Source organism: Rhyacophila brunnea, unplaced genomic scaffold, assembly GCF_057557595.1.
Source record: "Rhyacophila brunnea isolate RB1 unplaced genomic scaffold, BYU_Rbru_1.0 scaffold_5, whole genome shotgun sequence".
In the NCBI taxonomy this organism is placed as follows: domain Eukaryota; kingdom Metazoa; phylum Arthropoda; class Insecta; order Trichoptera; family Rhyacophilidae; genus Rhyacophila; species Rhyacophila brunnea.
The window spans coordinates 39571542-39596154 of record NW_028233170.1 but is presented as its reverse complement, the minus strand read 5'-3'; the positions used below and the strand labels follow the sequence as shown (position 1 = coordinate 39596154).

General features: G+C 31.9%; 1 protein-coding gene and 1 long non-coding RNA gene across 2 annotated transcripts in view; both read right to left on the bottom strand.

Moving 5' to 3' along the window:
• The window catches only part of LOC147066403 (uncharacterized), a 1036129-nt gene that overhangs the window by 28878 nt on the left and 982638 nt on the right, over positions 1–24613 (bottom strand). The window contains exon 19 of the mRNA XM_085955214.1: positions 19887–19955. Coding sequence (XP_085811340.1) covers positions 19887–19955 — 69 coding nt within the window. The remainder of the gene's footprint in view (positions 1–19886; positions 19956–24613) is intronic.
• LOC147066404 (uncharacterized) lies at positions 7423–14812 on the bottom strand. Its single transcript, XR_015071580.1, has 3 exons — positions 13586–14812; positions 10550–11413; positions 7423–8273 (listed from the first exon to the last, which is right to left on the bottom strand). It is a non-coding gene; the product is annotated as an uncharacterized LOC147066404 (long non-coding RNA).

Sequence of the window (24613 nt, the reverse complement as noted above, 5' to 3'; positions counted from 1 at the left end):
TTCTTTTATTGTATTAAATTACCATATAAAAACAATTAACTGTATTCGTTGTTAGTGTATATTTGCCATTGGTGGATGCGTACAGAGCCTGAATGAAGATGCCGGAAGGCGAAATCCGAGTCTTAAAGAAAATACTTAAAAATGAAAAAAAAGGAATAGTACAAAACTTGAATTAATTAGAATTTTAAAAACTAAGAGTCGGTGACCTAAGATGAAAAACGAAACTAAAAAAGTGGGTTGACTTGACTGGTGAGAATGTTACACACGCGTTTGTCGAGGTACAGGACAGTCATAATATGCTGGTGCGTCAACTAGGACAGGGTTGGTGAACCTTTTTATGTACGTTAATTTTCCCAAATATAATTTGTCAACTCTTTGACGTGTCGAGCATTTTTCATGAGGAAAAAATAGTTAAAAAACACATTATACGTTTGAGTTTCGCAAGACGCCGCCGCGCCGCGCCCGCCAAACCACTACGGCCGAGCACTGAGGACCAATCTATGCAATTATATATTTAAATTGAACATAATGCTTATTCTTGAAGAGTATTTGCTGCTATACAATGCTATACAAATTTATACAATGCGATCTGTCATTTATTATTATTATAGATATTTTTTTCTCTTCAAACGCGTGCCATGCAAAATCAACCCGCTGGTGACACGCGTTTCATAGGTTCGCCACCCCTGAACTAGAAGGTTCCTGCTGAAGGCGACTGGCAGGTCGTTCTCCGCTGTGATCTTTTGGAGATGTGTGGTATGATATCGTACTCGTACACACCAAGCAAAGGTCGCCACTGACATCACTAGCAAAAACGAACACTCATCTACGACGATGCGTTTGGCTTGATAATTTAATGTGTCGTTATTTTACTTATAGATTAATTGAATTATTCAGCTTCTTTAGTTCATTTTAGTGTTTTGAAACATGTTTTTTATTAAATTAAATGGTGTAGGTATATTATTCAAGAAGATTAAAATAATGACAAGGAAACAGCCAAGTCAATTTGAAGTATCGACAGTATGAACAATCTCTTGATTGTTAAACCATTTCGCTATCACGTAATCTTTTATCAGCAATTTCCACGAATAAACATATTTTTTACCTTAAAATTAATCCAATGATATAACATAAGTAGGTACTTAAAAAGTCCTCAGTGATTTCATCATTTCATTCTGAGTCATCAATAAGGCACTTATATAAATATATATTATATTACATATATATATATTTTTAAATATCGTAATGTGTTATAAATGTTATAATCAAACGGGGACGGACGGTAATAATTTATATTTTCTGATCAAAGTTGTTTATCTTGTACGTATCAGTAGCGATGGGTGTAGGTAGTCTGTTAAGATTAATAAATAGTGCACATTAAAGTTTATTAGTCATACGTATTTGTTTTTATTGAATTACTACTGAAAACTACAATTTACAGATGGTGTTGGTTGGTTTTTTAAAATCAATTAAACCCTGCCTAACCAAACCATAATAATTTTGGTATACTTCGGGCGATACGAAAAAATTGTGCACACTCATTCATAAGTACATACTTATTTGTTTTCGTTCGATTAAGAATACATATTACACAATATATTGTTGGTTCATTTTTTTAAAATTCAAAGCGCTGCTTAAACCAAACTATAATCATAATGAATGAAAAATATTATTCTGTCTATAAAGTTATGTATGATTAAATTGCATAATTTTAGATATTTTATAGAGAGACTAGTATTTTTGACTATTACTTATTATGGTTTGTAATTGAATTTCAAAAACTGTCTGTAAATTGTAGTCGTATTTCAATGAAAACAACGGTTACATGTAAGTTGTACGTATGCAGTTCATCGAGGGACACTTATTCGTGCGCCGCAGTACGTGAAACATGAGTTCGTATAACATTTTATCAGATGACGAGTTCTTCGTTGAACATTTCACCGTGGAATACATTTGTAAACAAAATACAGGGATAGTTTGCAAATAGTACTCTTCCAATTAGATTAACCCTAACCTAACCTAACCTAGTAAAGACATCTCATAAAATTCGCCACATGTTGTAGCATGCGTACAAATATACTCCACGGTGAAATGTTCAACGAAGAACTCGTCATTTGATTAAATGTTATACGAACTCATGTTTCACGTACTGCGGCGCACGAATAAGTGTCCTGTGGTGAAATGTTAACGTATAAATTTCCGAATACGGAAAACAAATACGTATGACTGAAAAAGTTTAGTGTGCACTATTTATGGTTGATCTTAACAGCCTACCCCCACCCTTGGCTGATCTTTCTGAACTTTAATAATGGAGTTATTTCATGCGTTACTATTTGAGTTACAAAAGCAGTTGCAAGTATCGAAGTATCTACGTAATGCAATACATCAATATAATGATAAAATTCAATCAAACGAAGGCAGTATGAAATGACAGATACATTTCAATCAGGGAGCAATCGGGGGGAATATACTTGAAATGTGAGAAGGTTTATTCAGTAAATATATTATTCATAGGATGAAAGTAAAAGCTATGCCGTTGCTAGACCGTTGAGGAGTCAATTTCGGGTATCAAATCCGATTAGAGTTCGGAGTTACATTTCGTTGATTTACTTCGCCATTTTCATCAGCTGCTTGTGGCGCTCTTCCGAAAACACGCGAATGTTTAATTAATATCAAAGGGAAAACTCGCCCGCAAAAGTAATAAAAAAACACTTAGTCAGCTATTCCGAAAAGATTTGGAAGATTTGTTAGTTTTCTAATTTACATTTAGATTATAAAGATAGCTGCCGAGAAATCTCGCTATAATTATTACACTGATGACCGATACGCGAAAAATATTTGCATTGCTATAATACTAGAGAAGGAACTGAGGAACTGAATAGAATAGTGCCAAGTGTTCAGAGCAGTGGAGCAATGGGGTTTACCCGGAGCAAGAGCGGAGCCGGAGCACCGAAAATTTGTAGTGCTCCACTGCTCTGGATGTTTTTTTATTATTATTAAATTTTCATCCTAAAATCCAATCAAATATTATATTTGACACTTTGCAACACTGGAATTATTAATACGGCAACACTGCCGAGTGATAAATAACCTTACTTTTTTGACAGAAGAGGCATATGAAATACGATTTGCTGACGGGAAATTTTGTTTAATAGAATCAATTAATGAAAATGACAATTATTTTAAAACTACTTATACTCTAATATTAAAAATGCGTAATTTCTTAACGATTTTGAATAATATTTATCAATCGATGCGCAAACGGAAACGACGAAATTCATGTAAGTATAAAATAATGACAGATCGCATTGTATAAAAAATAACAGGCAGATAGGTACCTACTCTTCAAGAATAACCAATACCTATCATTAATTTAAATTGCATAGATCGGCCTTTATGCATCACACATAATAATATTATAGCACTGAACTTATCAGGCGGCGGGAGAAGTCGCGTCGCGGAGATGATGCCTCATCTGATCCGAGTAATTTTGGCGTCAATTTGTGCGTAAGTATGTATTATAGTAATACTCAAGAAATCAATTAGGTACTTACTTATAACTTAATAGAATTTTTATAATTATTTTTTCATTTTGTTCATGCTCGAACTACTGGAAAAACTTCTCGGCACGTCAGACAGTCAAAAAATAATATTTGGGAAATTTTGGCACGCGTACGTAAAAAGGTTCGCCGATCCTGGCCTAGGCTCTAGATCCATAGCATGGATAACAACGGCTCTTAAAGAAGAATTGCATTATTTATAACATTTTTAATGTCAAGGACGGTTCCACATTTTGGCATCGTTACGTCTTTGACCTTATTAAACTACGATGAAAAAAAAACTAATAAGTAGGTATACTAAATTATTAACCAGAAATTAAAATACAGGAAGGCTGACGACGGCATGCATTGTTTCTGTAGCGATACGGTATCGCCGATACCTACATAAGTAGAATAAGGTATTTTCACCAAAAAACACATAACTTGGGGTTGAGAGCCTAACCCTTTGATAGAAATGCTAATTTTTGGGTTTCTCTCAAAAAATATAACGGTTTATGTACATTTACGTGTCCTGGCAACAATGTTCGAAAATTAACATTTTGCAGATAAATATGTACAGAATTTGAGTGTTTTTTTTTAAAGGGTGTCTATATTATATTCATCATCGTCGCTACTACAATCCAATATGGTGTTTTGTCGCATCCAGGAAACATTTTTGTTCCTTTTCGGATAATTGAAGAGGAGGATCTTGGGTAGTTGAGTGTATGCCCCTCGCATCCGAAAGCTGGCTTACTACCTATCGCTAAGGTTAAGGGAAGTGAGATGCTCTCTCTACAACACAGTTTCCGCTAGTATGCTATTACTACGCTATACTATGCTATTCTGTGGAACGGCAAAGTACGAACGACTAGTCGATTAAATGTTTCGCTTCATTATGCAAAGAACAAATCTACAATGCCCAGACCTGACACGTTACCCAGAAGAAGATAAGAGTAACCTTTGAAGAGTGGTGGCTCGCGTGGTGCAGTGCGTAAGGCGCTTGCTTTCCACCTGAGAGTTTTGGGTTTTATTCCCGGTCAGGACACAATATTTATTTGTTTTTCTCAAAGCCTGGGTGTTTGTGATTGTTCAAAATTACTAACAACCACCTTGTACGAAAAAGCAAGGACATGGTTATTAATGCTAAAAAAAACATTTAAAGAGTACCGATGTTTATTTTGAATAATAATATCATATAGAAACTAATGCTAGTGATCCAATTATTGATTTAAGGAGTTTTTTTCAAGAGTTTGAACTATACCTAGAGCAAATCGTATGAACTTGTTGTATTGCACCATTTGATAGTGATTCCAGAATGATTTTGGAATGCCTGAATTATTGTAAATAATATACATATTATTATTCTGTGTGTTGGCAGCACAATTTGTAAATAAATAATAAGACAGCCTGTTACTGATGTATTATTTGCAATTTTACAAAATTTTCAATTAATTAATGATGATGGTGTTAAAATCAAAGTGTTTTGTTTAATTCTACGATATTCAAGTTATTTATTTTAAGAAAATTAATTATCAACACTTAAAACTTAACGCTTGCAACTTTACTCTTGTGATGGTTTTGAAAACCATTATAATTGAGTTCTACTACGTAAACGCCGATTACACTTATGGTAAAGCTGTAGCTGTATATCGTTTCTGTGAGACCAAAACAGCACAACATACTGTAAACCAAAAATAGTGGGTAATATTAAGTTTTGGGTTATATTAGGTTAGGCAATATATAAATGAAAGGCGTTTTTTCTCAGTTCGGGCCTGGCAAATAAATCATAGACCATAAGTGTCGATTTTGCCACACATCATCTGCAGCACGAAAATACTTGTCGATAAATTAATCATTACCTAGACTCAGATATTATCGTTTGTATATTTCTGCTTTATTGTCTTGGATGTAAGTAGTTTACAGTGGACGAAGTAAAAATTATCGAAGGTAGTAACATTACACACATTTTGCATTTTCTGTTATCAATGTTAACTAAACAGCGGTTTTCTTATCATTCTTTGATAACGCTTATCACGAATAAGCTGGTTTTAAAAAATATATTTCGAATTACTTTTACATTATTTGTCCATCATAGTAAAGTTTCAGGTGAGATAAATTTATAATAAGTATTTTTTTTGGCAATCATAAATAATTTAATAAAATACTTAATACGATTAATCAAGTGTAAAATATCATATGTTTTTGAAAACCTGTTCCATGCTATTGAAATCGTTACATTGGTAATAATTTTTACCCCAGCTATGGGTGTCTTAGCTATATAATTAATTACACAAGTTGCATTCATGATAAAAATCCCCCATTAATTTATCAGAGATTACCGTAGGCCACGGGACACCTGCGTTTGGGAAATTCGAGTCAGAAGATAAAAAAAGCTTACTTCCGGTCGTCGGAAACGTTGGGAAAATTTTGGAAATGTTTATACGAGGGTTTGCTAGTCCTGAATCTTAAATCCAGGGAGCACGCTCGATTTGCTGATTTCAAAATCCTGGAATAATTAGTCTTTAGCTATAATATATTGTTTTAAATTCAAATTAATACATATTATACATTATATATAGTAATATTTACAAATTACAAATTCAATACGTTCAATAACATGATATGAATAAAAGAAATATAAGCAGTATTAGAAAAACAGTAAGAAAAGAGTAAATGCAAAAATTATGAAGTACATGTAAGTATGCCGAATGAGCTAAGTAGACCCTATTTTAATAATATATAAAACAACGCCCACCTAAACATATCCTCACTTAGGTAAAGTATTAAAATATCTGAAGCGGTTTGGTTGAACACAGTTATTGCCTGCATAATTGGCAGGATAGTTCTGCATCTGCACATAGGTTGAACAAACAACTGATGATCCCGATTTCTAAGGACAAACTGGTCAATACTATCATGAGTTCGTATTTACACCTCGTATAAGTCGGAAAAAAATACTTTTTTGTGATTGCAAACCATAATAGAAATAATGTTTCTGATTATTTTTTTCATTAAAATTCATTAACAACATTGACAAAACATTTGCGCCAATTTTTGGACATTTTCACAAATCCCTAAGTTGTACGAGTACCCCGACCGGTTGTCATACTGTGTATGGATTTGTAATAGCTAAATAACATTTTTTATGACGATACTCACGGTCTAAATTATTACGAATTTGACAATATAAAACTAAATAACAAAAAAGAACTGCTTGGTCTACTTCAGAAAATGATTAAGTGCACGAATGGATGAATTATTATGAAAATATTGGAAAGAAAAAACGGTAAAATTTGGTAGCCATTGTTCAAGAAATAATATAAAAAAACATGAATAGGTGCTTTTCTGCAGATAAAACAGCTGATCATGTGTTTGTTATTAAATTTGACCTTTTTACTGAATTTTCATTTACGACTATGATTCGACTGAGGATTTGAGGATGGCAGATGAGTGGATGAACAAACTACGTTCTAATGAATTATATTTATAATCAAACGATAAACACGTCTCGGGTTAATGTTTAAAATTAACATATTGATTTAAAGATTCAGTTAAAATAGACTATAGTATGGGCGCTGATTGACTTTTCGTATACATAATAATATGCGGAACGCATTCAGACAATTGGTGTAGGTTTTAGGTGTCACCAATATATAATAATATCGATGTTGCCAGGAGATATTAGTGGTCATTTTTTTTATTGAGGTAATAAAAAAATTAAAAAAACCAACCAAAAGTTGTAAATGCGGTAATTTGTACCATGCCATTAGCATAGGCGCAGGACGGCTCGTCTTCTTTGGAAAAATGAAAATAGTCGGTAGTACAATATGTTCAAAATTATTATTTCTTGGCTTCGATAGCGTTTTGTTTTTTTTCTTTTTTTAAAGTTTTAAGTGGGTAGGTACCTCAATAAAAAACATTAACCAGTAATACTTTCCTGGAAACATCATATTTTTGTGACCCCTAGAACCTATATCAATTGTCAGAATGCGTTCCACATATTATGTGTACGAGAAGTCTATCCGCGCCTGGTCTACTAGTTATATTTTCAGTATGTAAGACAATACCTTTATGATAATCGATTGTGCGTGTGCTTTCATTGAAATTACTGTAGTACCTACGTCTCAACAATATCCTATACTGATGTGAAATCCAATTTATATTTGACATGAAATCATTCGAATTGCGAAGGCAACGCCGCCATGTGATCACATCAACATATTATTATCATCAACCATTGCTACTTTCTCTGATGAATGATAAAAATGATAACTGGATGACTTAATCATTATAATACATAATCAATCACACCGAGATAATGATTACATTAAGTTGTAGTTAGGTGCATGAAACGAATGATTAAAATTAATTTGCGCAAATCGACCGCGAAATGTCCATATCAGATAAGGTGTGATCCATGTCATTAAATTTTAGATATTATTTGACTCCTCCTCACCCCACCGTCATAAACTCTTTCCCACAATTGTCTTTGTAACTTCCCCCAATCGATAAAAAATGATCGATTTCGACAGGTAAGCTAAACATAATTATTAATGGATTTCACGAAATATTGTTTCAATGTATATTTTGTTGATTTTGTGACGTCACATTGTTTAAACCCTCCCGAAAGCCATTCGTCAAAAATCATCACATTCACTCATTAAGATTATGGCGTGAGGCCACATATTGACGACCATTGATGAACAGTGTTTTTCAGACCGCTCCTTAGAGTCACTGTTCCATGCACAGAAATTTAAGTTTTACAGCCCTTATTATCTTATATTATCAGCCAATATTATCTTTTTTTGTGGTATAGCTTTAAAATTACACTATTTTATGGTAACTAATCATCTAGTATAACAGCATTGTTGACGACCCATAATTAGTGCTTTTTTAAATTTAATTAGTGTTCTAATGCCGTTTGTTGAAGAACTACATACACCATAATGTTAAAATAGCTTAATTCAATTTATTTATTTTTAACATATTGTGGACATTACAAATTATAAGTTTAAGACGTTCACAACATGCATTTAGAAACAAAGAAATATAAAACAATATTACACAAAAAAAGAGATAGATCAGTATAGAGATAGATAGTACGTTATTAAACAGTAGAAATATGTATATACAAAAAATATAAATTAGATATGTACAAAGAAGTACACCGGATGAGTTAAGCAGACCCTATTGTAAGAATTTATAAAACAACGTCTACCTATACTCATCCTCACGTAGGTGGAATATGTCAACACACGAAGCAATTTCGTTGAACATAGTTATCGCCCTCCCAATTGTCATTACCAGTGGCAGGTTGGTTCTATCATTGTATTACAACTTTATTATTTAAAAAAAAATGTTAATGAATATAATCTTCTAAGCATTAAATATAAGAGAAAATAAGAAAGGTTTGCCTTCCTCCTGTACAATTTACTTTTATGAAGTTAGAAGATATTCACAGTTCACGCTCGAAATAATAATGTTATAATTCGCAGTTTTGTTCCAGTAAATACGTATACCAAACATAGCTAACTAACTTGATAATTACTTTTTTAATGCCATCGCCACACTACTGCAATTAAAACATTTGTAAGATCAACTTTGCACCATTAGTAAATTTGTGAATAAATTAATTATAATTCCCACGAGACCCGATATAGGTATAGTATTAGGTACCTAGTCATTACACGGTTACGTTAATTAATTAATTGAACACAAAATATGTTAAAATTCAGTAAGTAGCTAATTATGTAAGTTCAAATGTTGTGTAAGGTAAAACAGGGGCTGTCAACTGGTTTTTGATCAGGGGCAGATTAATGAACAACGAAGAAGCCCACAATTTTAAGAATGTAAACAATATATCTTGTTTATTTTTTAATCGAACATATTTTTAAACGCCAATAAGAACAATTCAAAATTGCGCCGCAGGCTACTTTTGTTATTGTATGAAATAGAAACAAATAAAAACGATTTAGAATTTAGAAAATTTTACAGATACATAATATGATGATATTGGCAGATTCTTTTCCCCCGAAATAGGTATAAAAATTACATTTTTTTAAATTTAATTTTTGCAGCAACTTAAACTAATTCAGGTACCTACATGATAAAACTTGCTAACCTAACATAACATTATGAACTGAAAATACACAAATTGAACTACTAGATAAGAAATATTTTATTTATTATCACTATAACAAATAATATACTTCATTCCTTAATCATTATCACATTTCTGGTGAACAAAAAAACAATTGAATTTACTGGAATTTATGTGGTAAAACTCAGTTATTTGGCGAGTAACTTTAAATAATTATTTTTTCCATTAAAATAATTATCAAACAGGGATAATATTTATCAACCAGTAACTGAGTGTGTTTTTTTTATTAATAGATCCTAGATAACGAATTAATAATATTTAATATAATGGATAACTAAATTATATTATAATCGAGGATAAAATTTCTACATTCAATAATATTATCCCGTCACGCTGTCCCATTCATAGAACTTCCCTTTCAGTTATCCTCTACTATTCCCGAAATTCAGAACTACCCTTGAAGTTATCCAAAAACTCTGACTGTAGGTAAAGGGAAAGTTGTCAGAAAATTAGCAACAAGTTTAATTTTCAAAAATTCTCTTTACCCCCGAATATCTATGAAATTCTGATATAAATTAATGGTAACCCTTTTTGACTTGAGTGATCAATAACGATGAGAATTACAACGTTAAATCAAACTCCGGTATTTTTAATTAAATACTATCTGGTACTAAACGGCTTTCAAAAGGATATTAATTCACGAAATTAATTATTTAAAAAAAAAATGGTACTAAAACGTTAAATAAATACTGTATGTATTGTATAAGAATTATAATGATAATATTATTAATTGTAACAAGCTGGAGTTTGGAAGGGATTAATAAAGGGCTAATGGATTGTGTGGGGTGCTAGTGTGGTGGATAGGTACACTTCGAATTTCACACCTAAACCACTCATTTGCCAAGTCTACCTCAGTCGCTCTGCGCTTAGGTAGGTACGTACCTGGTAGAAACTAGAAATCGTACACAATATTATGATTGGATGGATAATAATTAAAAAATAAAAAGAACTTTTTATATACAACGTTTTTAAATTTTCTGTTGAATTATTATGCTCAGTATGCTCAAACTAGCACTTGATAATATGAAGTAAATAAAAAACAAACAAACAAACAAATATAGAATACTGAAATGACATTTTGACATTTCATTTTGATTTCCATAGTAACGCACGTATATATTAATAATTTAGTTGCTAGGACCACCTCCTTAGCATCCAATAATAGTCTTTTACCTTTTACGGATTTTTCTGAAATAACTTTCCATACAAAATAGAATTAATTGAAAATGAATTTAATTCTGCTTAAAGATGACTAAAAGTGTTAAAAGAATGCATTGGCATCGTGTTCTGATATATTCTAAAAGTTTCAAATGTCTAGCTAGTCGAGAAGTTGGTTAACAATCGATTGCAAGATTTGTACTGGACAAACAACCATCGGGCAAACAAGAATACGAGCTAATAAAAACGTTGGTAAATAAAAAAAAAAATATAAGCGTATATTGATTCTATAAAAACTGGTGAGCATACTACTACCCAAAGCAGTGATTTACCTGTTGAAGGATTCCTAACTTCCTAGCAAGCGTTAGTATGGGTTTATTTTTTTTGTTTTGTTTGATAATGATTGTTCATGCTATTACATGCCGTGAATCTAAAATTATCCTTAGTTGGAAGGAAACCCTGGCCCAACCCCGGTGGAGAGAGAGGGGGGGGGGAGATCTTGGAGGACGGTTGTCCAGTGGAACATGGACCCGAATGGTCTGCAGCGCCAGATTAACTAAGGGCTTCAAATTATTGGGTAAGTATATATATGCATTAACAGCAAGTATTTTAATAAAAAATCGAGCAAGTATTTTATTAAAAAGGTGGGAACTATTTAATATGAACAGCAAGTAAAAAATGATTATTGGTAAGTATTATAATATAACAATGGAAGTATTTAAATAAAATTATGATAGGGAATTATTTAAACAATTTCCGGGAATTATTTAAATAATTAATGGTAAGTATAAATATCAATTTGTCAGTATAAAATCTATTTTGGACAGATTTTTTCTTTTACAGAAATAACTTATTTAGTAGCTTCCTTATTATGTTAAATTTAGTAGGATAGTATTGTTCTTTCTATCTGGCTCTCCAGAACAGATTGTACTATTAGAATGGTATTTCTCTATTATTTCATCCCTTACGCCCATTTAGTGTAGCAGCATATTTGTGTATCTATAAAATGGCTCAATGATGCAATGCGAGTCTCCTGAGCAAGCTTCTAGTGCCTTTAAGATACTATTTCATTTTAACTATCAGCTGTAACTTAACTTAACTGCACCTTCCGAACCATCAGTTGTAGGTAGCTGTTAGGCATACACTCTTGATCTAAGCGTACTTCAAAGATATATGTAACCTTACCTTATGAGATTCAAACCCTTAATCTCTACTTCATCGCGGAGTTAAATAAATTGTAGTGTCTATTATATACATTTTCAACTTTGCAATAATAACAAGACATACTTCAGACTTGTATAGTGCTTATTACATATTATTTTCAGTACCAGAATTAAATAATAAGACTGACTTCAGTTGTTTACAATAAATGTATTTCTTGTGTTCAAAAATTCACAATAATAATCAATTGTAACAAACATATGACAGAATAAGACGTTTCCTTCAATGATATATCAACTACATACAACCTATTACTAAAGACGACCGATGTCGATCAATGTGAATGATTGAAAATGATAATCTAGAATACACACCTAGTCAAACGATAACATAAAAATCTTTTCCTTCAATTACGTACAACCTATTACTAAAAACGTTTATGAAATTCATAAAAGAAAACATAAAATATGTGTTGTTTTTACTGTTATATTATTTTATGCAAGTCTACATATAAATAACACAACATTTTAGGATTATCGGAAAACATTCCGATAATCGCAACTTTTGACAGCTCGATTTTTTTATTCGTTCGTTGATCAGTATCAGAGCATAGACAAATCGGACGACTTAATTAATTATTGTCCTCGGACTTTTGGCTCGCCAATGGCAATACGTTTCACGGTCTTGTTTACATTACATGCTGTAATAAATTAACAATATTAAATTATTATCTGATTCGGCATTTACACTAATAGTAAAAATAATAATATACATATTATATAAATAATTAGGATACTTACTTAAATTAGTAATTTTGAAAGACGTTGAAAAAAACCTTTTTTGTAGTGATGAGTAAAAAACATGTAAAATATAAAAAATCCACGAACCCTAACTAATTAATTTAGCATACAATTTTAATTGAGATAAATTTAATATCATACTATTAATTATTGTTGTATCCAAACTGAGATTCATTTTTTTTTATAAAATTAGACAATAATAGGTAATAAAAATGTACTTAGTTTAAAAAAATGATTTCTGTAATATTTGTAGTACCTACCTAGAGAACCTATATTTTTGATCAATTATTAATTTAATCTTTGAGGTTATTCGCATTTATTCTGTGAAATGTCCATCTAGCTCTTTTTTCTGCACCTCTGCGACTTCTTATTTGATCTTCTTTTAATAATAATATAATCATAAATAGTTTGTTCTTACCGATATTCATGAATGCATAGACTAATATACTTTATATCCGATAATGGTAACCCTAAAATGCCGTGCGCCCCATTGAATGTTTTTTACTTTTCATACTATCAAAATAATAATGGATATTGATTTTATCTATTGGCCCATGTCATTTAAATAATGATTATTTATTTTTACTACTGATTTTTGAATATTATTTCTTGCTGTACCATTATTTTACATTCAACATTAAAACTGGCGGGCTTATACCGATACTTTGAAATAAATACTTACCATTCATTTAAAATTCTGACAGTTGTTATTTAAAAACTTTTCAAAATTGTCTATTAATACTTGCTTCAAAAATGCACGCCTTAACTAAGTAACTAATTAATAATAATTATTGTTGAAAATTGTATTATGTTATGTCATTTTGCTATCGGTAACTGTTATTGTAATAATTATTATTCATCATCACAATTCATTCACGGTTGATACATCCTTGGATGAAGGCTTCTTGAACTCCTCTTGATCTTTAACTTTTCGCTGTCTTTAATTTTCTCCGAATTCAGTTCATCGCCGCCTCTTGGGCCTGGATGATAGCACAATTTGTCCAGTGCTTTTTTACTAAACGACATTTTATCAATTTAGTGAGATCTATCACATTATTCACATCGCATTCTCTTACCTAAACAATTATCCATTAATTTATTTTGTGGTCTTTCCGCGTTATGTTCAACATGCACCTTTTCATACCATGCGTGATTACTATGTATTTATTTTAATATTCTTCAAGCTTACAATGTACCAAATGTAAAAATATTAACGGTACAGATGTATTGCATTCATTATGCTCAGACTTGATCAGAATAATCTAGAACGAATCTTCTGAGAACATTGAAAACAAAGAATGGAAATGCTAAGTAGGATTTTATGTGTGACACACGAAACGGCTCCGTGAGTCTGTATGACAAATTAACGTGTGCGTCATATTTGGAGAAAGAATCACGAAAATAATTCGCACAAAGAGATTTAAAAATATGTTTTGATTCATAGGGGATGAAGCATACTCGATGACGTGTATATACGGCCTACATTCTACATATTTTTATTCCTTAGTGACAAAATGTATTTTTAACACCCACTTTTGATACCTTCTTCATAACATCTGACTATCACACAAATGAAAACACATACAATGTTGCCATGTTTCTTTTTGTGATTGGTTGTTGCATTATTTTAATGGCATTACTTGAATTATTTTATAAATAATTGCATTATTATTTATAAGTTACACCATCTTATTGTGACGTCATATTTATTACCAACAGTTGGCAACGAAGTTGGGCGCTTCAGTGACATCTTCAAAGGTGGTCTCCCAATGTGCCGAATACTTCAAAGTGTTGAACAAATCTGTGCTGCCCAACGAATAAAAAAAGAAAGGAAGGAACATATCGATTCATTGCAGTATAAAAACGGGCAGCCAAATTCGCCATTTTGGAAAGCGACTTCGTACATATTATTATGTGTTTTTAATTTTATGTATCACGCAATATCGGCCATATTTGCCGGCCTATCTGATCGCCGTGATTTGTACATATTATGCTCATTCCATCTTTTTTTTCGTAGGTCTGCCAGTCAAATATTGAAATCCAAAAACTACGGGTTGAGCAAAGTGATCCTTATGGAAGGGGGTGTACTGGACATAACGCGGAAACCCACAAAAGAAAGACATGTTTTGGGTGGTATTATGTATACATATTATATATATAATATATTCGCGGCGTAAATAATGGAAACTCTGCCATTCTTGGTGGTATTGTGTGTCTCAGATAATTATCTTAGGAATCGAGAGCATCCGTTGTTTGTTCTCCCAAGGTGCAGAACTAACCCGCCTTACCAACGGCCAATTGGGAGGGCAATAACTTCTCCCATCTACGTGAGGATGGGTATTATAGGTGGGCATTGTTTTATAAATTCTTAAAATAGGGTCTGTTCAGCTCATTCAGTGTACTTCCTTGTATCTAGTTTATATATATTTTTTTGTATTTACATTGTTCTACTGATTAATTCTGATCTTTGTTTTATATTAGTTTCATTAATATTTCTTTGCTTCTAAGTGTCATGTTGTGAACGTCTTGAATTACTAATTTGTAATGTTAACTATATGTAAAAAAAAAAAAAAAAAAAAAGCAGCAGATAAACGACAAAATAATATTTATACATCAACAAACGATAAATTAATCTAAACGGCTATTTTCTTTGTGGTACCAAGTACACTAATCTATGATGTATGTACATTCCATAACACCAATACTTATAGGTAAATACTTAATTCTTTCCTAAAAAATAAAAGCTTTTGTCGACGAAAAGATAATGCATGTAATTGATAAACACTCGTAGAATGCACTCAGCTTTGCTCTGTATCTGACACATCGCGAGAAAATTTGAAAAATGTCCTCTTTATTCCCCTCCCAGACGCGAGGCGCGGTGATAATAAATTGGGAGGAACCTCACGTTTTCAAAGTACAAGTGTACAAGATGCCGAACAAAAGGATGATAAATTTAAGTAGGTTCATAATATTATTGTGTGTTGTATATTACGACGAAAACAAGCTAAATTCAAGATAAATCTATAATACATAATAATATTTACATCACCAATACGAATATCACCACGTTCGCTCCTAATTATATATTAACAGATTTATATTTTACGAGAAATTGATCTTAGCCATTTGATCGACTTATTAAGTCCAGAAACAGATTAAAAAACAACATGCCAGACCCAGGATTCGAACGGTTACATGTAAAGAATAGATGACCGTATACTATACGGTCTCCAATTTTATTAGATTCAATATGAACATTAATTCAAGTTTCATAGCTGATTTCGGCAAAATTCATGAATTCAAGAATGAAAACCTAACCTAACCTAACAAATAATCCAGTATATCGGCTATTTTCATTTTTTTTGCTGCTGGCTTCCTGTAAAGTGTAAAGCGACAAGAACCTTGTTTCATTTAGACATGAATTTTATGTCGGAACTATACGACCCAAAGAGGTTGGACGGTTTTTAATATACGGCCATATATCTCCGATACAACATTTCACGGTGAAGAGTGATACGGCGTACTGCATACTTATAAATATCCGGAGACGGGTTCGAACACGACATTGTATAATTCAAGATAAAACATTCTAATATTATAGTAATGCTAATGAATGTGTATTTTGTACTATTCCATTGGAATAGTACAAAACATAAATGCATTAGAATTTAAATTCAAATTCCATCAAGTACCATTAATATTAATAATATAGTAATGCGTTGAATATCGTAGAATCTGTACTAAAAATAATTTTGAAATCTTGTCTATGATTTTGTAATATCGTCGGTGTTTTGTAAAAAGGGCGAATTAACCAAAATGCTACTTTACAGGAGGAGGATTTTTAACTTTTGACATTTATTTGTTTTTTACCTGTAGATGATTATAAATATCTAACAAGTTTATAATAAAGCTTAGAAAGAATATTGTCATTATAATAGGTATTATTATATAATATTTTAAAAGGCCTAATATGTCACATTTGCTTTTTATTTCGTAATTTTAATTAATTTCATTTTAGTCGATTATCGTTTTTAAGTACTTTCCTGTGGAGATAAAAATTCGCCGTTTTTACACAACAAAGCTAGTGGGGTATATATTGTATTTTCATTAAAATCTCGATTTCGCCAAAATGGTTGATTCGCCCTTTTTACAAAACACCGACGATATTAGCCTGTTGACCAGTGTTTTGGCTACCTACCTAATTATTTCAATGATATCTAGGAGAGGATATAAGTTATTTTATTATCAATTTTAATAAAAACACATTTTTGACTGATTCCACTGGTCATTAAATAATAATTGAACCGGTTTCATCCGCCTCAGAGTAGTGTACTATTAATAATGCTTAGTGAAAAAATATTGATAATCAATTTATTCATTTTAACTACCTACTAAATATTAGTGCCTAATATTGTTGGATAGGCTACTTAATCTATTTGTGAATGTCTTTATCTCTTTTTTGAATTCGTTTATTATAAATGTCTGTTTTATTCTATATTACCTTAGTTGAAAATATCCCTCTGAGGCGGACGAAACCGGTCTAATTATTTAATAAAAAGTGGAATCATTACAATAAATGTAAAAATAATTTGCGTTTTTATTAAAATTAATAATACAATACATTTCCATAATGAATTGACAGTTAAAACAATAAAATACATTATATAACTTTATTTTCTTCTGTTTGTCAGGTCAGTTATAACTCAAAAACTACTGTACCAATATTGATGATAAAACTTTTCGAAAAAAATGCACTTGCAACAATTCATCACGAGTGGGTTAAGCGGATAGATATAAGTTAATGAAGCGGTGAGTTAAATGCGGGTAGATAGGCGCGTGCCTATATGAAACCGTTGTCTATCGCGCGGACTCGGGACTAATAATAAATTTTGAATCACGAGTCGGTAGCGTGATAAGACAGCATATCATTGATTTAAAAACATCGATTCAGTAGTTATTTATTCTGTATACTTTTAATTTTAACGTGGATGAAGTCTTGACTATCGCTAGTAAATAAATAAATTAAATCGTTCTGTCAATGTGACATGGACGACATGGATACTTTTAGTTTTAAGAATTCCAATGGCAGTGATGGTATCAATTTATAACAATTACTAATCTAATAAATTACTGGAGTTACAAGGGTCAAATCAGAGTTCAATCCGAAGGTGTTGGGGTCAGGTTTACGACTGCATCGCGGCTGCATTATGTCACTTTAATTTAAATTTCACGACTGCACACAGCAAATGGCTATATTACTAGACTACTTGGACGTTTATACGATGATGATGAAAAACCATTTTTTTCACTGACATGATTAGGGTTTCTAATCCTGGGCTGAATTTTCAATTCCGGGAAATTTTGCCCATTTTTTTTTTTAGTTTCTAGTACCAATATTACTGCCCAAATGAATTAATTATACCAACAAAAATACAACAAGAAATAAAACATGTACTGTTACGATTGATGATTCAATTTAGTGTATACGAAGTATATACACACTTTTCTAATATAAGTAAGTACTTACGCATAACTATTATATAATATTATGTACCTATTTGAGATTAAAAAGATTTTTCGGAGATTTAAATATTTTTATAAATAAGTAGTCATTTTCTATAACAGATTTCAAAATTATGTATTTTGTCAAAAGCCTATTAAAACTATTTCTGAAATCGTACGGCATTTCTCTGGATTACAATGATGTTCATTTATCTACAAAAAATAAGAACGACCAACATCGGTTTCGCTTGGTTTACACAAAAATTCTTAATTAATGTTATACAGGAGGATTAGCATGGATGTCCAACACGTTGATCGCGATCTACCGGTCGATGCCACCGTAGGCCCATAGAGATCGAGTCGTGAAAATGTAAAATGCGTATACATACATTCAGTTGTAATATAGGTACTTAATATGATTTCATCGAGTATTTTCCAATTGACCATGATGAAGCATACGTCACTTCTTTATATTATTTGATTTGCATTCGTACACTCACGGCCTGCCGCAAGAGTGCAATGAAGAGAATAATATGTGAATCCCCGTGTTTGTAACTCAGACGTATTCTCACCCTCATGCAGTAGGCTCTTTCCACAGTAAAATAAGTGTTTTTCTTTAAGCTTCAGTGTCCTCAGTCAAATATTATATATTTGTTTAAGTTATAGAATGACAATAATAATTAGAGAGTGTCGTAGTTCACTACCTGTTTTGATACTGGATAGTAAGTACATTATAGCCGACTTGAAGTTGAATATGCCTATATACCTATATGTATTATACCAGTAACTTAATTATTACTTGAAAAAGATTAATTAACGATACATTAAAAATTAATTAAAAATAAAACACATTTTACAGAGTTTAAAATGGTGACAGATATTTCGGGGAATGAATCCATCATCAGAGTTGTAAATCGGTGACATGGTAATACAGATGCGTCTGGCATTAAGTAGTATCACACCAAAATTTGCGATTTTATAGATAGGTACATCTATTAACCGAAACACGAAACAAACCCTAAACAGCAAATTTAAATATATTCTAATACGAATACCTTCGAGGCATCTTTACTAGAAGTCGCTGTGTTTACAATAAATATTTACAGAACTCGCTGTGCATTAATTATTATGAAATCTATTAAGGTAATTATAATAGCAAGACGTGCAAGGATATTAAAACTAAGATCCTGACGCCATATAGGAATCGAGGTAAGCACCTATTGTTAATATCTTGATTCGACTCTTGATTGATTACATTAGGATTAGATGAACGCTAATATTGATGGAATTTGGGATAGTCATTACGCCGTGATTAGTATTATACCTTATACGGGTTCCTAAATTATAAATTCACATATCCCGGAATCCCACGGTTGCAGGTTCGGGTAGGTATTCATTCGTATGGTATAGAATTCAATGTATTCAATCTCATAATATATTTTACTTTACCGTTTTATTTAATGATATTTTATTTTGGGGTGTGTTTACCAAAAATATAATTGATAAAATGATAAGTGGGCAATTAATCTCAATAAATTGTTGAGGATATAATATTATTTTTCTTACCGTTAGCCGATCGGGCTGCGGGAGAAACTGCCTGTCGTTCCTTTTTAGCGGTTTCTTTACTGCTGTTGCCTGAAAAGGAAAAAAAAACCATGAATAATTTATAATAATAATAATCGTATATCAGAGGTTCCCAACTGGTTTTTGTTCAGGAGCACATTTATGATAAGAAAGCAGTGTTAGCACATTAAGGGGCTATAAAATTTCCACAATTTTACACTAAGTATTTTAAGGACAACGGTTTTTTTATCGGTTAAGTACATACGTCATTAATAAACATGGACTAAATTGATTATTAGTAAATTCATAAGATTTAGGCGTACACTAAACTACTTTATGGAATTCGTTTTTCATCAATTTCCGTTATTTGACGGTAAAATTTTTCTTTTTCAATTTTTAAAAATTTTAATTTGTCATGATCTGTCATCACTGAGTCTAAACGAATAAAAACTGTACTGATATCTATTGTCTAAGGTACTGATTCAAAAACTTGCAGGTTCCCAAGCATATTACTATCTTTTGAAGAGTTCACTTTCAAAATTGTGATATCTATGATTTTTCCGTTTTAACATTTTGCAGCGGGCACACGTAAATGGAAACACGCCGTTGGGAATCACTGGCATATATGTAGATACCACGCAACTCCAAGTAGGTACGACAAATACAATAGTTGTCATCCATATAAGATACAGTTGAATGACAGAAAAAATCTGTTCTAGATATTAACATAACAACGGGTTAGTGAGCACCTACTATTAATACGAGTATTATACACCATTATACATTTCCTTCAATCTATCTTCGCGTAAATCACTGGAAGTCAGAAAAAAATCAGGAATTTTAACTCATTTTCGGCAAAGCACATGTGTTTGCACACCATATTAATTTGAATTTGATAGATGTCAATGTCATATTTCTAAATAAAGTAGGCATGTTAGATTTTCTTATTCCTATGGGGTTTTAAAACACGTCTATCAAACGACATAACCATGATTGACGCTGTACAATTTAGATCTACAAAACAAAAGGGGTAGAAAAAAATCACATGTATGAATAAAATTCTCACATAGGTATTATTTTGACATATTGCATAAAATTCATTTCATGTTGGCATCAAACTCCCTTAAAAAACTGTGAGTTATTGCTATCAGCTTTATGTCATTTGTATGAGTAATTATCTTATCTGAGGATACAGAAAGATTACCTGTAGGTACATTATTTCTATAAAATGTAATTATGAATAAATTAAATTATATCGATATGTATTTTTTGCTAGACATATTCGAATTTCGAATCATCAGTGAATCACACAAATTTCAAACAAATTCATATATTGTAATAATAATTAATAGCGTATTATTTTACAGCGTTTTTATAAGGTCGTATTCTTATTTGTCCGGTACAAATCTTGCAATCGATTTTTAACTAACTTCCCGACTAGCTAGACATTTGAAACTTTTAGAATATATCAGAACACGATGCCAATGCATTTTTAATACTTTTAGCCACCTTTAAGTAGAATTGAATTCATTTTAAGTTAATTCTGTTTTGTATGAAAAGTTATTTCGACACCATTATTGGTTGCTAGGGGGGTCTGGAGTTCTAGCAACTAAATTATTAATATATACGTATAATATTACTATGGAAATCAATATGACATGTCAACTACAAATTTTTTTGATCGTTTAAGATAGTCAAGTCAAGTTTATATGATTCAACAGAAATTTTAAAAACGTTGTATTTAAAAAGTTCTTTTTTTCTTGTAATTATTTATTGCATTTTATCGCCCTTCAAGCCTTTTAATGTTCGTCAATATGATTCATTTATTTTCATATCAACGCTGATATGAACAAAATATATATTATCTTTTCAATGTTGTATGTATAATCTAATTTTGAGCAAATTGCCTTAAAATTTCGCTGATTTGTTGATCAGTTTTATTTAAGTATTAATTATTCTCCTAACCTAAAAACGTGCATTTACTTAGCAGCATAACACCAGCGCGCTAACCTGCACTTGTCGATAATATCAAATACTTGTACTAAACAAAATCTACCATGTGTATGCAGGATTTCAGTTTGAAGGATAATAAACCTTATACCTACAGAGACGGGAGCTACTTATTATACTTATTGCTTTTTTAATGTTATGGAGCACCTGGGCTAGGACCTTAATCTCCTTCATATGTAGTGAGGACGGTGATTAAGCTTTGGCTTGGTCTAAGTTATATAGGTACACGGTAAAAAATAAAAATTACAAGATAAAAAGAAATTTTTATATACAACGTTCTTAAATTTTCTGTTGAATTATATAAACTTGACTTGACTAGCTTAAACGATCAAAAAAAATTGTACTTGATGGAAATAATACTGAAATGTAATATTGATTTCCATAGTAACGCACGTACATATTAATAATTTAGTTGCTAGGACCCGAGACCCCTAGCAACCAATAATGGTGTCGAAATAACTTTTCATACAAAACAGAATTAACTTAAAATGAATTCAATTCTACTTAAAGATGGCTAAAAGTATTAAAAAAATGCATTGGCATCGTGTTATGATAATTATATTCTAAAAGTTTAAAATGTCTTGCTAGTCGGGAAGTTAGTTAAAAATCGATTGCAAGATTTGTACCGGACAAATAAGAATGCCAGCTAAGAAAACATTGTAAAAAGGGTGTCAACGAGAACGCTTCAGATTCAGAGTGTCTCGTGACAGTCGATTGTTATGATCACGTTTGTAAGTGGTGAGTCTGGAAAGAAAACATTTCAGTCGCTAGGGTGGTAGGAACTTTGGAAGGAGATGCTTTGAGAAGGAGGACTTTGGTGACCGATCCGATAGTACTGCCCTCGGTCTCCTGTAGACGTAGTCTGGATTGTTTGGATCGAAAGAGACGAGAGCAACCAAAACGAAGGGTAGATACTTATGAGGAAGTGGGAATACTTCAGTGACCTCACAAACTGCGAATGTGGCTCTGAAAAAACTAGGTAATACGGTGACGGTCTATCGGCTATCCACGTACTGCGTACAACTGAACCATCTATGATAATTTTATAACAGTGGCAAATGCGTGAACCGGAAGAATTAATGCACATCCCCAGTTCGACCAAACCAGAAGAAGATTTTAAAATCCGAATTTTTTAATTACGAGCTATTATTTTTATTGAACATACATAATTTAAAAAACACTTCTGAGATAATATATTATAACATTTATAACCAATAGAAAAAATCTTTTTGACACCCGGATCACTCCAAAATTTTTTGTTTGTAACTTACTTGAATTTGCTAATAATTTTTAATAAAGTAACCATTTTTTTTTATTCAACAAATAATTCACAATATTTAAGAATGTAACATTCTAATTACGACGATCCGTGACGTCGGTTATTAATTAAAGTAATACCTACGTTGATTTAAAATACAAAATCCGATCGCCAACTAGTAGCTCAATTTGGGAAGCGCCTCAGTGAGTATTAAAAGACCAATAGTTAAAATTTGTCGTAATTAAGTATGACTCCTTTAGCATAGTGGACTATGTGCGAGGCCGCGATACCCAAGAGATGCAGGTTCGATTCCTGCGGTGTGTCTTACTTTTTAATTACTTTTAGCGTCTCAGAAGTGTTTTCAAAATTATGTATGTTCCGATTTTTTTAGTTCGCGCACGTGTGTAAAAAATAAATCGTTTACAAACAATGTACATAATATCGATAATTTAGTTTTAATAGACACCGAGCCACCATAATGTATTTGCCAGTAAATTTTACGAAGATTCAACGTTCAAGAAGCGCTATATTATTAAATTTAATGTTGACTGTATGGTAATGGAACCAGAATACGTTAATACTTGCTTAATCCAATAATAATAAAGTTTACATATTACTAGCTGTACGTAAAATGAAATCTCCCAAAGTGTAGAGTTGCTGTTTCGACGAGCTAACAAAATTAGTTAACTCAGCGTAAGTAGGTAGATGCCAACATTTCGACTCGCTTCGTATATATTATAAGATTCGTTAGTAATTGAATGAATAATTTTATAGACAGATGAGAGACTGTTGCCCAAAATTAACCAAAAGAGACAACTGCCCCATAAAGCATATTGATTGCTGAATAAAAACGGTAATAATTATTGTTCTCATTTTTTTCCCCGTCCATGTCTGATCCTAATAGGATCATATGGGCCTCCACAGAGTAGAGGTTTGTATTATAACAGATGGATGTCAGCCACTTGCTCAACCTATTAGGTCCATACCCTGACTCACACACAAATTGAAAAACAATATGTTTACGTTCCAGACCCAGGATTCGAAACTGAGACCCACGGCGTGATAGTCCAACGCTTAAGCCGTGCGGCCACCGTGGGGTTCTCATTTACATGATGATTTCCATGAATCTCGATCTTCCTGCCTGCTTATAAGAACTCTTCACTCAGCTACACTGGAAAACTCTTTCAACCTTTTCTTCAATCTTTATCCTGTAATTTTAGCCGTTATAAATTATAATCATTCATAAAGCTGTTGTATTGACAGCATGGCCCCCACATTTTTGGGATCTTTGTCGGTCCCCCTACCTATCGCTAAGATTAAAAGCAGTGTAAAGCTCAACAGAAACGTTTTCCAAATGGTGTTCCATGTAAAATTAAGGGTATTCAGTGTATTTTTAGCGATTTTTTGTATTTTTTAATCACACAATAATGAAAATTTATATCACACAATCACATTATTTAAA